The sequence below is a fragment of the Oncorhynchus nerka genome, linkage group LG15 (assembly GCF_034236695.1).
Source record: "Oncorhynchus nerka isolate Pitt River linkage group LG15, Oner_Uvic_2.0, whole genome shotgun sequence".
NCBI classification, from domain to species: domain Eukaryota; kingdom Metazoa; phylum Chordata; class Actinopteri; order Salmoniformes; family Salmonidae; genus Oncorhynchus; species Oncorhynchus nerka.
Genome location: NC_088410.1, coordinates 60,323,612 through 60,341,247, shown reverse-complemented (window position 1 = coordinate 60,341,247; position 17,636 = coordinate 60,323,612). Strand labels below are relative to the sequence as shown.

At 43.5% G+C, this 17,636-nt stretch overlaps 2 protein-coding genes across 2 annotated transcripts in view; both read right to left on the bottom strand.

Moving 5' to 3' along the window:
• Positions 1-5,511: 5,511 nt before the first annotated feature.
• Positions 5,512-8,787, bottom strand: LOC115143004 (myosin regulatory light chain 2, ventricular/cardiac muscle isoform). The gene is made up of 7 exons (XM_029682959.2): positions 8,682-8,787; positions 8,090-8,179; positions 7,194-7,269; positions 6,963-7,067; positions 6,633-6,711; positions 6,490-6,538; positions 5,512-6,225 (listed from the first exon to the last, which is right to left on the bottom strand). Exons 1-7 carry the CDS (start codon positions 8,682-8,684, stop codon positions 6,121-6,123), a joined length of 507 nt encoding a protein of 168 aa, XP_029538819.1. The 5' UTR covers positions 8,685-8,787; the 3' UTR covers positions 5,512-6,120.
• A 3,809-nt stretch (positions 8,788-12,596) lies between these two features.
• Positions 12,597-17,636, bottom strand: part of LOC115143003 (citron rho-interacting kinase-like) — a 56,464-nt gene continuing 51,424 nt past the window's right edge. Inside the window, 2 exon segments of the mRNA XM_029682958.2 lie at positions 12,597-14,601; positions 15,312-15,702. Coding sequence (XP_029538818.2) covers positions 14,578-14,601; positions 15,312-15,702 — 415 coding nt within the window. The 3' untranslated portion in view covers positions 12,597-14,577.

Genomic DNA, 17,636 nt, shown 5'->3' with positions numbered 1-17,636 from the left:
CCTGCTACAATCGAGGAGGAGACAAATGCACTCATGGGGACACGCAGCTCGCCCCCACCTGGAGCCTCCAAGTTTTACCAGTAGGCTGGTGCATTTAAACTTTTAGCGGTAGTCTGCCATCTAGCGGCAGTGGGCGATTTTTAAAATGTATTTTTTTACTAGGGATGTTCTGATTAAAGCTACAATATGGGATTCGTTTTTCAGCGAAATGGCAGCCCCGAGCTCCGCCAGTTATTTTGGGTTTAGGGAAGCTCAATATTTGGTGAGACGATAAGTGACACGCACACAATTCCAATTTCCAACCAATGTGTATTTCTGTTTATTGGAGATAAATGGTATGCAACCCTGGCCTAAATAATAAATCAATCCGATTTGTGTTGCGCCATTCCCGCCAATCTGTAGAACGCTGATGAACGCTTAAACGACTGAACAATTGGCAATACGTCCAAAGTGATCCTCGTGGAATTATTTAAGAAATTAAATTTAAAAAAAAAGCTTAAGTATTGTAACGCTCTGGGTTTATAAAGCGCGGATATCGACTCTGCCGCTCGAGCATGCTTTTGTACATCGCCTTGGTCCGTACAATTGCCCTTATTTTAGCGCCCCAAAAACGTAATACTTCCAGATCAACTGTAAAGTCAATACCATTGTAAAGCACAATTTCTCCCCTTTCCAACAGAATCAATTACATGACCTAAATGCTGCCCGTTTCTGCATAATTCAAGCAAGCAATGAGCCCCGTAGGGTCTTTTTAAAAAGTGCGGGGGGGGGGGGGGGGGCGAAACTAATGCGTGATAGTGAGAAGGAGAGATGTTGTGGGAAAATTGCTTTTTTTCCCACTCAATCTGTCCAATTTATCACCTTATCGCCTCTAAAATGTAAATAAAACACTATAAAGAGTTTATATAATGTGTTATGACATACCTATTTGAAGGTTTGTGTCGAATTTTAATTGGGTTTTCAGGGCGGTGCTAAAGTGATCTTAGAAGTTAACAGCGGATTTGAGAATGATGATCGCATGCAATGCTGACGAAAAAAATTACTAGGTATCCCCTCCTTACCCCCGTCACTGTCCATTTCTTGTTTTTAAAGGATGAGAGAAGTGCTACACCTGGTGGAGAGAGATTATAAGACAGAAATAGTAGCTTTATGCATGCTGTATGTTATGACATGACACGTCAAGATGTAACGGAGGGTCAGTTTTTTCAACTTTTCTCCAATACTATAGAACCATTACCATGTCGATCAACGCTTGAATAGAAACCTAGTTCACACCCCCGATTTTGACATCAACACAGTCCCATTAGTTTTCTTTGTAGCCTCGTTTGAATGTTGCGGTTGCGCAAAATTTGTACGGAATGGGGTGAGTTTATATTACCAATTAACAGTGAGAAGTTAAAAATAATAATTCACAAACCAAAAAAATCAAAGGCTAAGTGGCCTACACTGGTGACTACTGCAATCTCATCTGAAAAATTGTTTGTTGTAGCCTGACAGGCCTGTTATTCATTTAGGTCTGTCATTGATTTTGGCATGTTATGTGGCTTGATCAAGCCTTTGACATGGACAGCCATTTGATTATTTAGACAATAATGTCACAGACAGGCCAGAATTATGCCCGAAAATATTCAGAGAAAGAAGGAAAACCTTCATGAGCAAAACCAGCGACTCCTCGTGGACAATGACAGTTACCCGGTTGCCATCTGGAAATAGAAGGAACACCTTGGCTGTCTTGACACCAAGGTAAGACCAATCAGAATGACTGTTGCTAAATTACTTGATAAAGGACTGTTGCATGTTGCTAAAGCTCTCTCAGATCAGTCAGTGGGATGGACAATGATAGCCTGGTCCCAGATCTGCTTGGTATGAAAATAACCTATGGCTATATAGGAGTATGGAAGGTACCACAAACCGATCTAGGACCAGGCTAGGATAATTACTTTTTTTCAAGCTATTCCTTTTCCTCAGATGAAGGAGATCCTGCTAAGCTGTGGCAGAGGAAGAAGGAGATGGGGTTAGGATACGCACCCTGAGGAGACTTCATCAGAGGCAGCACAGCCGCATCATGGAGGACAATGTCAACCAGGTACTGCAGTCATCATCACCAACCAATTCTTTTTCCATTCAACACTCACATAATCACATAAACCTACATCCATTACGCGCTCACATAATCACACTAACCATGTATTTGTTGTGTTGGCTATGAACAAAGATGGTGGATAAATGAAGGTAGTTCACTGAGACCGTTTGTGTGTGGTGCCAGGACAGCGACCTCTCCCTCCATGTGAGCAAGACTAAGGAGCGATAGGAAGAGGCGAGCCAAACAGGCCCCCATTAATATCAACGGGGCTGTAGTGGAGCGGTTTGAGAGTTTCAAGTTCCTTGGTGTCCACATCACCAACAAACTATCATGGTCCAAACATACCAATACAAAATCTTTTCCCCCTCAGGAGACTGAAAAGATTTGGCTTGGGTACTCAGATCCACAAAAAGTTCTACAGCTGCAACATCAAGAGCATCCTGACCGGTTGCATCACCGCCTGGTATGGCAACTGCTCGGCATCTGACCGTAAGGCGCTAAAGAGGGTAGTGTGAACAGCCCAGTACATCACCGGGGGCAAGCTTCCTGTCATCCAGGACCTATATAATAAGCAGTGTCAGAGGAAAGCCCATAAAATTGAGACCAGTCACCAAGTTACAGACTGTTTTCTCTGCTACACCACGGAAAGCGGAACTGGAGCGTCAAGTCTAGGACCAAAAGGCTCCTCAACAGCTTCTACCCCCAAGCCATTAGACTGCTGAACAATTCATAAAAATCACCACCGGACACACCCCCCACACACTGCTGCTACTCGCTGTTTGTTTGATACCTATGCGTAGTCACTTCGCCCCCACCTACTGTTGAAGTCAGAAGTTTACATACACTTATGTTGGAGTCATTATAACTCGTTTTTCAACCACTCCACAATGTCTTGTTAACAAACTATAGTTTTGGCAAATCGGCTAGGACATCTACTTTGTGCATGACACAAGTAATTTTTCCAACAATTTCACTTATCACAATTCCAGTGGGTCAGAAGTTTACATACACTAAGTTGACTGTGTCTTTATACAGCTTGGAAAATTCCAGAAAATTATGTCATGGCTTTGGAAGCTTCTGATAGGCTAATTGACATCATTTGAGTCAATTGGAGGTGTACCTGTGGATGTATTTCAAGGCCTACCTTCAAACTCAGTGCCTCTTTGCTTTACATCATGGGAAAATCAAAAGAAATCATCCAAGACCTCCACAAGTCTGGTTCGTCCTTGGGAGCAAACGCCTGAAGGTACCACTTTCATCTGTACAAACAATAGTACGCAAGTATAAACACCATGGGACCACGCAGCCGTCATACCGCTCAGAAAGGAGAAGTGTTGTCTCCTAGAGATGAACGTAATTTGGTGCAAAAAGTGCAAATCAGTCCCAGAACAACAGCAAAGGACCTTGTGAAGATGCTGGAGGAAACAGGTACAAAAGTATCTATATCCACAGTAAAACGAGTCCTATATCGACATAACCTGATAGGCCGCTCAGCAAGGAAGAAGCCACTCCTCCAAAACCGCCATAAAAAAGCCAGACTACGGTTTGCAATTGCACATGGGGACAAAGATCGTACTTTTTGGAGAAATGTCCTCTGGTTTGATGAAACAAAAATATAACTATTTGGCCATAATGACCATCGTTATGTTTGGAGGGAAAGGGGAGGCTGGCAAGCTGAAGAACACCACCCCAACCGTGAAGCACGGGGGTAGCAGCATCATGTTGTGGTCGTGCTTTGCTGCAGGAGGGACTGGTGCACTTCACAAAATAGATGGCATCATGAGGGAGGAAAAATGATGTGGATATATTGAAGCAACATCTCAAGACATCAGTTAATGCTTGGTCACAAATGGGTCTTCCAAATGGACAATGACCCCAGGCATACTTCCAAAGTTGTCAAAATGGCTTAAGGACAACAAAGTCAAGGTATTGGAGTTGTCACGCCCTGACCTTAGAGCTTTTTATGTCTCTATTTTGGTTTGGTCAGGGTGTGATTTGGGTGTACAAAGGCATACAAACCTGACTCAGTTTCACCAGCTCTGTCAGGAGGAATGGGCCACAATTTACCCAACTTATTGTGGGAAGCTTGTGGAAGGCTACTTAAAACGTTTGACCTATGTTAAACAATTTAAAGGCAATGCTACCAAATACTAATTCAGTGTATGTAAACTTCTGACCCACTGGAAATGTGATGAAATAAATCAAATCTGAAATGAATCATTATCTATTATTCTGACATTTCACATTCATTAAATAAAGTGGTGATCCTAACTGACCATAAGACAAAGCGGAGTTTGCCTGATGGTCATTAGCAAGTTGGGCACTACCCAAGCATGTCCAGAGTGCATAAAAGGAGATTACAGTGACTCAATCGTTATGTGGAATTTTACTGCGGTCATGACTCATGACTACCAGTGTTGCAGTAATATGGTCACCACAACAGCTCTACACAAACACACACACACTTTTGAACAGGTTTGTTCCCATTATCGTTGGAAATACCACAGCTCATCTAGGCCCTTATCCATTGTCCCCCCCCCCCCACCCTAGGAACAATGCTTAATTATGGACAATGAAATAACAAACAGTGGGTGACTCAGGGCTTTGCACCTGTGTCAAAGTCTCCCAGCATGGCCAGGCATCAGCTCATTGGAGCAACAACAGGCGTTAGGGGGATCACTTGCTGGCAGCTTATTGTCTGCCTGTTTGATACATCATGCGGTGTAACGTTACCCCGTCACGTCATCACAAGAACTAAAATAAACACAGGGGCTTTGTCTTTCCAAATCAAACCCCATGTTTGGGCAGTGTCAGGCCCCTCTGTACCTTGAAGCCCAGTCTGATGTCAGAAGACAGCCATCTCTACTACCTCACTTGCTCCTCTCTAAATACAGAAGGCTACATGCTCTTAGTCTTAGGGGATCCATCATACCCTCAGCTGCTGGGCAGGACTTTTGCCAAAACCAAGCTGAAACCCTGAATCAGTTTATAAACCAGTTGAAAAGCTCTTCCTCACTGAAGAGATCCATTGAACCTCAAACTCGCCTAGTGGGCTGTTAGTATTAGGAAAAGTCTGCTTATGCACTATTTACAACCCACACTGATTGTCATTAACCCCTGATGTAAACTATATTTTTTGTTTGACCTATTTACAACACAGGGTGGCAGCAGCAGTTATGTGATAAACTTGGACAAATTGTTAAGAGGTTAATTGAATCATTTAAGGAAGCATACGCCCATTGATACATATACTAGATTTGTTGAGTTGAAACATTGTCACTTATAACATATGACATTCGTTCTAATGTGTCATTAGTCAATCAAGTAAAAAAAAAGAGCATCTAATAGCTGTTGTGCTCTCAAAGGAGCTGCTTCAAAATCAAAATGTATTATCATAAGGTGGAAGAAATAACAAATGGACAAAGACATGAGTTAAAGTGATTTATTGGACAGTGATCAGATTGTATAATAGCTGTAGCCTGAATTCAACCATTTACACACAATTGGCTTGACAGTTGGCTTAACGCAGCGTTTCCCAAACTCGGTCCTCGGGACCCCAAGTGGTGTATGTTTTTTTTTGTTGCCCTAGCACCACACAACTGATTCAAATAATCAACTAGTCATCATGCTCTGGACATTTGAATTCGCTGTGTAATGTTACAGGCAAAAACCAAAACGTGCACCCCTTAGGATCCCGAGGACAGTTTGGAAAACACTGACTTAACCAGTGCTGATGAGCGGCAAACGTAATGCATCACAAAAGGAGGCCAGTTGAAAAGTGTCTTGAGCCGTTTGTAGGAGGCAGAGGCCAGTGAGTTTCCCTCTGTTCCTTTTCCTCCCCTTCCACTGTGGAGCTTCACCTGATCTGATTATGTAAGTGGGCGGGGCAAGCGCACAGGACCGTGGATGGAGCCTGGAGATGATAGATGACTGCCGATAGGTGTTTCGACCAGAGAAATAGAAGCGCTAGATTATCTCTTGTCTAAGAGCTTGTATTTCTATGACTGACAGACACGCTGAAGGAGCAGGGAGTTCCGTTACTCCTGGTCCTTCTCTTCTCCGTGTGTGATGACGTGCACAAGGTTTTTGTAGTCTAGATTTCCTGCCACGTCTGGTGGGAAGGCTGCAAACATCTGCTCCATCTGAGAAAACCAGCCAGAAGATTTAGTGACTCAATCACTGGCGTACACATCACGCGCTTCACACCATTTTGGAAGCAACACGCAACATGTTTATGCATGAACTATGTTATGTTACTGATTATGAGTGGCGATGAGTTGTTTATTTAAAATGGTTTGTCTGCTGTATTTCAATAGTTGTATGTGCAATGGGTCAATGTGTGCAAATGTGTGTGTGGACAGTATATAGATTATATTGCGTTTAGTGTAAATTGCTTGTGCTCCAACCTCTTCAGGAGAAAATCTGTCCGCTTGTGTCGTCAGCATCTCTGTCACACTGAAGACGAGCAAGAACAAGGATGACATTAACCATCTCCACAAAGCTTTGACCCTATAGGCCCATTTACACAAACGCACACGCGACTACTCACAAGTCCTTCCTCAGGACCCCTTTTCCTTCGGGGTCAAATACTTTAAAAGCATTGAGGATAGTCTCCTCTGGATCAGCGCCTACACAGAGAAAACGTCTAATTAGAACTAAGTCGATGGGAGGCAGACGTGGACAATATAAGACGTGGACAATATAAGACGTGGACAATATAAGAGTACAACATACAAAAATTCAGAGGGAAAATGTCATTCAAATTAGGATTCAGGCAACTCATCTGTTAAACGTTTGGGAGGAAGTGACATTCAGCACTGTTGCAAAATGTAGCACGACGTTTAACCAACTGAATGCATCCCTTGTTTGCACACCTCACCTTTCAGCTTCTCCCCGAACATGGTGAGGAAGATGGTGAAGTTGACGGGGCCGGATGCCTCTTTCAGCATCTCATCTATCTCCTCCTGCTTCACGTTGAGCCGCCCTGTTACAGAGACATGGGTCAGTACCATTGCTTTCATTATGGCCAGGTTGTTATTGTAAACGGGAATACATTCCTACTGACGTAACTGAACAAATAGATACATAGTAGAATACATCTTCAACCCACCCAGTGCAGCAAAGGTGTCCCTCAGGTCATTTTTGTCAATGAATCCATCTCTGTTCTGGTCCATGATGGTGAAGGCCTGTCAATATGGAGGTTAACACTTAAAGGGAGACATGAAAACGACTCCAGGGACTAGAGTTTGTCTGTGTGTGTGTGTGTGTGTGTGTGTATGTGTTGGGAGGAGAGTGACAGTAAATCCCATGGCCTACAGTTGGAGCCACTCTGCATATCAAATCATTCAATGTGCCGGTGTTTGGTCAAGTGGACCACACATTATCTCCATGCCAGAAATCTTTGTCAAAACGATCCCATCGATGCTCTCTGGAACATGGATCTCTGGACATTCCTTTTTTCTAAGCCTTTATTCTTAGTTACTGTATTCATACTATGTTACTCCCTGGGGTTTAAGAGTGGCATTCAGGCCAGGGCATATTTCCCATTCTATCCCCAGCCCTCCCTAATCACCGATGACAGGGCCTGAATGCCTGGCCATGATTTAAAGAGCGACACCGCTCATACCACACGCCTGGAATTCATGATAAGGGCAGAGAGACAGGTGGAAAATGGACAACTCATGAAAGGTGATGGACAGAGGGACAGGTAAACATACAGGCTTACAGAGATGCCGGATTCACACTATAGGGCCAAACCGAGATGTATTAGGCGGCCTGGTTAAACATTCACCATAGTTGCTGGAACTGTGCTTGAAAGGACAATGTGAAAAGAAAATGTCTGAGCTAGCATAGTAGTTCGGGTTGACCCGATAGTGTGATTCAATCTGAACAGTAGAGGCGGAATGGGTTGGGCACTAGGACGATGACAAACAAACCAGACAGAAAAGGGTGCAGTGTGATCGATGGGCTGTCGTCATGGTAATAAGGGAAGAGACAGATTATTACCTCCTTGAACTCCTGGATCTGAGACTGCTCAAAAATCGAAAACACATTGGAGTTAGAGTCCGCTGACTTCTTCTTTGCCTTCTTGGGTGCCTTTGGAGAGAGGTGGAAAGGAGAGGTATATCCATAAAACATAGTGGGCTGGAGCAAAAGCCTGCACACTGTGGACTTCCAGGAGCAGATCTACCCAGATTTATACTAGCGGCAGTGTATCGACACAATAGAACTGTTATGTTTGGGATAGAACGGTCTTTGACAGGACCATGCCTTGAACTAACTAAACTAGATATTATGATTTAAGGAGTGATCATGCCCAACTTAAAATACTGGAAATACTGAACAGATAGAAAATGTAAATTTTCTAGAACACTATGAAAGAAAATATGACATTTAACAGATTCCTAATTGTCATCATCATCCAAGCTACCATCGTCAACCGATCTAACTACACATCTATCTACCTGTATAGCTGCTTCCTCTAAGGACTTAGCGGAGTTTTACATTAATAATTCCCTTTCCCCTACAACCACCCCCTTGACATACGTAGCTGACAGTGTGAAATCCTACAGTGGCATAGAACAGGACAGGCACTTACCATAGCTGGAGCTGGAGGAGATGGGTGATGAACAGAACAATGGGACTCCCAAAATGCAACTGAACAATGGAGAGTGCTTTGTCTGGCCTTATGTAGCCTACATGCACGCCATTCTACTGGACGATATAAATAAACCATGCCTTCTTTAGGAAGTGACAGGTAAATGACAACACACACACAGGGGGGCACGCACACACACACGAGAGAATAATCCCGATTGCCCTCTGCCCCAAAGTTCATTGTCAGCTCTCAGAGTGGAATAACAGTGGTTTAGAATAACAGGACCTTGCATGCTGAAGGTTAAGCTGACATATGGACTTGTTGGAAGGTCATACTATGGATCTTTTAGCTATTTGATTTTGAATTTTAGGACCCCTTTAGGTATAAAAATAAAATAATTTGATAAAATATGGAATTTGTCCTTTAGGTAAAATACATTTTCATGAGAAGACCAATTTTCAGGATGTCTCATGGTCTGACAAACACTGCTCTAGCTCTGCCACCCTTCACTGCAGATGTGGAAGTGCGATATAGGCGGATGCAGTGGATTGAGACGCATCCAAACAGATATCTCTATCTTAAACTGACAGTCTGTAGGGGGGGGGGGGTTAAAGGAACCCAAAACTCTAATCTCTCTTTCCTACCCCGAGAGAACATGGAATATACCCCTCTCTCCCCTACCCTGCTTTAAAAGTGCTGCTGAATGAATGAGTGAGTGATGCCTCACAACCTCAAAGCAGAGGTGATGCCCATTCAATCCACAGCCCATATTGTGTGTGTGTGTGTGCAGATATTTTAGTCATTTAACAGACACTCTTATCCAGAGTGACTTAGTTAGTGCATTCATCTTAAAATAGCTAGGTGGTACAACCACATATCTCAGTCATAATAAGTACATTTTTCTTCAATAAAGTAGCTATCAGCAAATGCAGAACTAGTAAGGGGAGAAAATATGTTAGTTAACAAAAATATTTTTTTTGGGGGGGGGGGGTGAGGAGGGTGTGCTGTGGGATTATTTAACATACTCTTTGAATAGGTAGGGTTTCAGATGATTTCGGAAGATGGGCAGGGACTTTGCTGTCCTAGTTTCAGGGGGAAGCTGGTTCCACCATTGTGGTGCCAGGACAGAGAAGAGCTTTGACTGGGCAGAGTGGGAGCTGCCCTCCCTTAGGGGTGGGAGTGCCAAGACACCAGAGGTGGCAGAACTGAAAACTCGGGTTGAGGTGTAGGATTTGGCCATAGCCTGAAGGTAGGGAGGGGCAGTTACTCTTGCTGCTCCATAGGCAAGTACCATGATCTTGTAGTGGATGCGAGCTTCGACTGGAAGCCAGTGGAGTGTGCAGAGGAGCGGGGTGACATGGGAGAGGTTGAACACCAGGCCGGCTGCAGCGTTCTGGATAAGTTTCAGGGGTTTGATGGCACAAAAAGGGAGCCCAGCCAGGAGACTGTTGCAGTAGTCCAGATGGGAGATGATAAGTGCCCTGGATTAGGACCTGTGCCGCTTCCTGTGTGAGGTAGGGTTGTACTCTACGATTTTTTTTCTTGAGCAGATGGCCGAGGGGGTGGGGTATATGGCCAATATACCATGGCTAAGGGCTGTTCTAATGCACGATGCAACGTGGAGTGCCTGGATACTGTCCTTAGCTGTTGTATATTGGCCATATACCACAAACCCCTGAGGTGCCTTATTGCTATTATAAACTGGTTACCAACGTAATTACCATATTAAATATAAATGTTTTGTCATACCCGTGGTATGCGGTCTGATATACCACACCTGTCAGACAATCAGCATTCAGGGCTTGAATCACCAAGTATATAATTACAAATCATTTGTCGACTGCAAATTGACTGCAAGAAGCCCAAACATATATAATGTTTGACTAAAACATCATTAATTCAAACCTTGCTTACATTTGTATACGGTCATGTATCTATTATGCATGGGAATACTTGGGAACTGGACTTCTTACATTAAAATCCCTTGGAGCTAATTTCCTGGTGTTTATAGTCTTATAAGTCCAACAATGAAAATAATAAAACATTTAAATAAATGGTTTTGCTCAGAAAACTTGGGTGGCCAAATAAAAGCACCCGCGGGCCGCCCGTTGGGGAACCCTGTTGTAGAGCACCAACCTGCAGGAGTGAGTCACTGCTTTGACATTCGCAGAGACCAACAGGGTGTTGTCCAGAGTCACGACAAGGTTCTTTGCACTCTAGACAAAACTAGAGGAACTAAGAACCAGCTGTTGAGTCGTTGTGGTTTTAGCGGAAGCATAGCCCCGATTACCTAGTAGGTTACACCCTTTTCACACCATCATGCTGACCCAAATTGTACTGTGCTGGTTCTGTAATCAGGCCAGCGCCGTACAGCTCAGCGAAAAATATTTTTGACAGCTAGTAGCCCATCTACCTCTACTAGGCTACTACCACTACCTCTATGCTCTTCAATTTGTTAGATGTGTGTTTATGCCGTCATTACATGTTAATTTGTTTGTCTAAGGCCAATATAACAATACATTTTAAAGATGAAAGTCAGTGTGGACAAATATTAGCTTATTAAGCCATTATTTATAGCCCTGCCGCTGTCAGGGGAGTGTGACTGGCACGCTGGGTTAACAGTGGAGCAAGTCCAGTCACATCTCTCACATGCTTCTATACATATCATTCATTTACAGAGCCCACGCTTCACTCAAGCGGTCATAGCTAGTTAACTCTCTCTTCACATAAATCTTTCTAACTGTTTTAGCGCATGCAACTTTGTATCATAAGCGAGTCTATTTCACATGTTTAAAAACAGCAGCCAAGGTAGCTGGAAAACCATGTCAATTTGTATTTTCTATGAACGAGAGACTAGGAAAGGAAGAATGTTCAAAATCATTTGCACCCAGTTTCACGTTCCAAACTCTGCAGCGCAACATTAGCTGGGTTCCAATACTTAAGTGTGACCCTGTTGAGACGGAGAACAGCGCCTTACAATGTGTCAATTAGAGTTCACAAGTCACCCAGTACCACTCCGGTCAGGTCCGGTCATGCTGGCAAGGGAAAGTGCCAATCAGTGAATAGGGTGTTAGGGTCAGAATCTCCCAACAATGTCTGGGTGGGGGGCTTGTCTATATAAAAGGTCCTGATGTGCTGAAAGCCTTCTTCACCTCGTCATTGTCAATCTTCTCTTTCAGCAAGCTGTTTAACAACGAGTCAATGTCTAAATAGCATATGTCACTTATGCCATAATCTCTGTCCCTTCACAGCATGGAAGGAGTCTCTAGTAACTTGTTTATTTGAGGTCGTAAAATCAGATAGGTAGACTGGCGGTTAGAGGTATTGGGCCAATAAGCAAAAGGTTGGTGGGTCGAATGCCTGAGCCGACAAGGCATTTAAACCTAACTTCTCCGGGGTCACCGTTGATAATGGCTGATCACCTGGCTGTGACCTCATTCTCTGAGGGCGTCTCAGAGGGAGTGGAATATGCAAAAAACACATTTCCATTTCACACCTGTACAGGTTACTCAAATGTACATATTGTGAAACAGGACTGTATAAGCTTCCCCTAATTTAGACAATTACAGCTGTCTACATCTAAACTTTAAAGCAACGTGTATGAAGATTACATTTAAAGTTTGACTGCCATTCACTCACCCACACCCCTCAGATGAACAATTGTTCCTGGGCACAGGCAGCTGTCTTTCTCCTCAGAGTTATTCCCAGTTTAAGACACAAATAGCCGCTGCTGCTCTGCATGCCAGTGGCTCCAGAATGGGAAGGCATTGTCACAGTAGGGCTGGGGCAGCTAGTGAATACCAAATGTGCATTGTTACCCTGACACACTGGACATAAACACACACTCTTTCTTACACAATCGCTCTTTCTCTCTCGCACGATTCCACATAGGCCACACAGGATATACGCCAGCAATTAAAGACAGTGGTTATGTTTAATATTCTGTGACAAAACTCTACAGGGAAAGCTAGTACATATTTTGTTAGCATTTGTAAGACATCAATATCTTCATATCGAGCACAGGGCGACATGTTCCTCGTCTAAATGGAATCCTCAGAATGCACATATCTAAAGTTTAGCTCATATCTGTGCATCACTGGTATTTTGCTCCAGCAAAGTTTCTGAAATCTGAAACAGTAGAAGGCTGGACTTACGTAGCAGATGGTAAATTGATAAGTAAGCCTGAAATTAAAATCGATTTACAACCCTGTTCACTCCCACCCTGATGCTGAGTAAAACAAAAAATGTCTGCTTCTGTGTGTAGAGGATGTGAGCAAAAGCTTTCTTATTGCACATGTAGGCCAAAATCTGTTCCAAAAGCATTTGCTACGTGACCTTTCAAGTGCTACACTGAATTTGGTTGAATATAAATAAATTTTAAAAAAATGACAGATTTCTTTCTTTTTTTTAATATCGAGAATAAGTCAATCAAAAGTAAGTAGATATATTAAAGTATAAAGAGTAGGCTTATGTGACTGAAAATACCATATTTGTTCTTGCTGCATGAGAGGTGTTTAGCAGTAGGAAAATGTCGCTCATAATAGCTCAGGAGGATTTGAAAGAAAATGGAAATTGAAGGCTAACTAAAACATGTAGATTTCTTTCTTTAATTGCTCATGCTCCAGTGTCGAATCGCATGTAGTTCACTGAAATGAAGATCATAGGATATGTATTTTCCATTCTCATTTAAGTACATCCATGCCTTAAGAATCAGTTAATCAAAGAACATTATTTTATGCACCGATCGATCATAAACAACACTTTCGAGGGTATGTATACACAAGATAAGGGGAGATTAGGGTATAAAAAAAGAAATATTCAAGTAGTGGGTTGTAAGCTTAATGATTTCTCAAGCCGCATGTAAGTTTGCTTTTGCGTGTGGAAGTGCATTACACAAGATGGGACCAGGGCAAAATGCTCACTCGATAAAGGACGTTTTTAAAAGAATAATATTCATTTGACATTCAAGAGGACACACAACAATCACTTTTCTCTTTAACAAAAATAGACGTGGCTTTTCCAGCCTTGAGGTTCCCTTTCAGTATCTATAAAAAGTCAGGCTCAGTCTGAAATGGCACCCTAATCTTTAAAGTGTACTACTTTTGACAAAAGCAGTGCACTATATATGGAGTAGGGTGCAATTTCGGACTAAACCTAAGTCTGCCTATTTACAGTGTCAAATAGCAACGTGATGATTTATAAAGGCCCGAGAGCCAGCTGGTGCTGGGGATTGTGGGTAGCGTAGTTTTAGTGTGTCAGCTGTAGTCATCTAGCTCAGGGATGGACCAATACTAGAGGGCCGCTGTGTGTGTGTAGAGTTTATTCCATATCATCTCTAACACACACACCTAATTACACTTGATGTAAATCAAAGACTAGGATTAGTTGATTATTTGAATGAGGTGTGTTAGTGCTGGGCTGTAACAAAAGCCTGCACACACTGCATCCCTAGGAGATGCTCACCACTGATCTAGCTGATATGCACAGGGTGAGAGCAAATCCAGGAGAACATTTCGTTGTGTTTCTAAACTCTGAAGCCTCATCTGTAAGTGCTATTTCCAGGATGTAATTTTGCAGATATTCCAAGCGTTTTTGTCAGTGTTTGTGACAAATGTTATGTTTTGGTCCTTGCTGACTTTAAATGATGGATACTTTTTTTTATTTGTTAATGTATATCAACATTATTATTATTTTTTATTATTTATTCTAGTAAAAACCCATACACATGACATTCAGCTTCGACAGTAGGTCATCAACACTTTAGCTGCTTTTCCTATTGGGCTCTCTAGGTGATGCAGTATTCGGACCCCGCTCCTCTTCCCAAACCCTGGTAAGTACTGAGTGATGTGCTGTGCTGGGGATGTCACTCTTCTAACTGATGTAGCGCTGCTGTCACTCAAACAGATGACTGATCCCACACCTGTACAGAAAGATCAGAGACAAATAGGGTCAGATGATAAGGTTAGTGTAAAGGTTAGTGTTAGGAGATAGGCAAACCCACTATCCAGTATACACTTCCACACTATTCCCCCAGGGGGCTGCAGCAATCTCGTCCAGGCGCTGAGACTGGTTGATAAGCACATCAGGTGCTGCCAATTGAGGTGATCAGTCAGAGTGCCAGCTTGGAGAGCCGGGAGGCTGCTGGTTGGTTTGGTGGCAATGAGGCCTTTCGTATGGTTTTGAATCTTGTTTGGGCATGCCTGTTTGCACTTTCCTTTTTCGTCACCATCGAAAACAAATAATAATCCGCTTAGACTGGCCGACCAAGAGGTTGAGAGAGACAGAGCTGTACATTCAACACCTAGGCGCATACACTGATTTCTCACATAAATGCACACATTCATTCAGGTTACAGACCGGTTAACTAGGCCTAAGACCCTTAACGAGTGTAACAATATCCATAGGCTAGTTATTGGTTCCGTAACAATATCACTGGAATAGGAACGTCGTATTGAAAAACACATGAGTCAGCATATCCATAGGAACTATTAAAAAAAAGACAGAGCATGGGACCATAGGCCTTTGATCAAAAGTAATGCACCCAATACCACTCAAGTTATGTCCTGTAATGTGGGCAAGGGAAGTACATAGGACTCTGGGAAGTATTCTGTACATAGTCTACTGTCTCACCTTGTTGACCGTGGTGAGGGGAGTGCGACCGGAGCTGGTGTGGAGTCTCTGGCGAACTCCAGGCTGCTGCTCCTCGAACCCCCGGCCGGGTGACCTCTCCCTCCTCACGTCCCGGTCCATCAACTTCCCTGGGGAGCGGTCGAGGCGTAGGTCCCCCCCCATGGCCCTTCCCGGAGACCTGGCCAGACGGGGGTCCATCATCATCCTGCCACTGGGAGACTTCTCCCTCTCCACTGAGTGCGGCGGGCGGCCGGGCGACTTATCGCGGCGGAACTCGGTGCGGGCCTCGCGGTAGCGGCGCGGCGTGCCTGGGTCACTGTGCAACGCGGGGCTGGCTGCCAGGCGCTTGGTGATGTGCTCATTGTAGGAAGGCGGCCCACGCTTGTTGGGGCTGCGGACAGAAAGGGGGTGGAGAGACCCATTGTGGAGATGGAGAGGGCCGGGGACCACATGACAAAGATCACAGGGTCAACATTTTGTTAGACCATCAGAGATGGTGTCAAGAAAGCATTGCATAGTGTACTGCTGGGGTTGTGGGAGGGGAACTATCTGTATGAACAAGAACCATGGAACGGGAACTATCTGTATGAACAAGAACCGTGGGAGGGGCACTATCTGTATGAACAAGAACCGTGGGAGGGGAACTATCTGTATGAACAAGAACCGTGGAAGGGGAACTATCTGTATGAACAAGAACCATGGAAGGGGAACTATCTGTATGAACAAGAACCGTGGGAGGGGACCTATCTGTATGAACAAGAACCATCTGTATGAACAAGAACCGTGAGAGGGGAACTATCTGTATGAACAAGAACCGTGAGAGGGGCACTATCTGTATGAACACGAACCGTGGGAGGGGCACTACCCCCCCCACTTGCTCTCATAACAGCCTTAATTCATCGGCGAATGGACTACAAGGTGTCGAAAGCTGTCCACAGGGATGCTGGCCCATGTTGACTCCAATGCATCCCACAGTTGTGTCAAGTTGGCTGGATGTCCGTTGGGTGGTGGACCATTCTCGATACACACGGGAAACTGTTGAGCGTGGAAAAACCCCAGCAGCATTGCAGTTCTTGACACAAACCAGTGCACCTGGCACCTGCTACCATACCCCGGTTCAAAGGCACTTAAATCTTTTGTCTTGCCCATTCACCCTCTGAATGGCACACACACACACCCAATCCATGTCTCAATTGTCTCAAGGCTTAAAAAGCTTTAACTTATCTCCTCCCCTTCATCTATACTGATTGAAGTGGATTTAACAAGTGACATCAATAAGGGATCGTAGCTTTCACCTGGATTCACCTAGTCAGTCTATGTCATGGAAAAAGCAGGTGTTCTTAACGTCAGTGTAAATGCATATTAAGCTTATGTCAATCAAAACTATGGCTAGTGTAATACTCTCAATAGCTCTGTAAAATGAAATAATGACTGCAGCGAGCAACGGCTTTGGATGTGGAGAAAGCAATTCTCATTGAAATCCTTGGAGATAATGCAGACAGGTAATTTGTTAGCCACACTCTGTCACAGTAGGAGACTAGAATGAGCAAGTGCAACGGAGAAAAATGAGACATGGCTGACTGCACATTTGGTTCCACCAATGAATAGCGAGCTAAAGAGATTGAGTCATATCATCACCATGTTAGCTCCAGAAGTCACATCTCCAATTCTATAGTCCACAGAGGATTATGGAATCAATGATATGAAAATTGTAGCTGGTCTTTTTCCATCCGTGACCTGCAGAGGTGGCACACCTACACTTCATTTAGCGTTATAATCAACACTCATTTTCAGCCCTAAATTGCACAGAGAGAGTACAACACTTTTCCATGTATGGATAAAGGCTGAATGAGGGTTGACAAATTACATTTGGGATGGCTTTTTTGAATTCGGTCTTTGTACTTTATTTTTGATGAGGAAAAATAGCAATGAACCCTCTCTACTGTTCTTTAAACATCATAAAGCACTATATGGTACGGTGGTCAAATCAGCTAACTCTAAACACACAATCACTGCAATATTATGTACATTAATGCAGGTGCTTGATTGGTTGATATAGGAAGTCTCAGAAAATACAAGAAGTGTCCATACTTTATTTTAAATATTTTATTATAACATCACACAGGGGCCATTTTGAATAAAAATTGCCTTACTTAGGCTTTGTTACAAATAAAACATGACATCTTCCTCCTGCAAAGAACAGAGGCTAGTATTAATCCAGGTCTGAGATGGTGTAGCAGATGGAACACCATCACCAGATAGTTCACCAGTTATGTACGCTAACCTATGCCACCTGTTTGCCAGACTATATCAACTGTATGACAA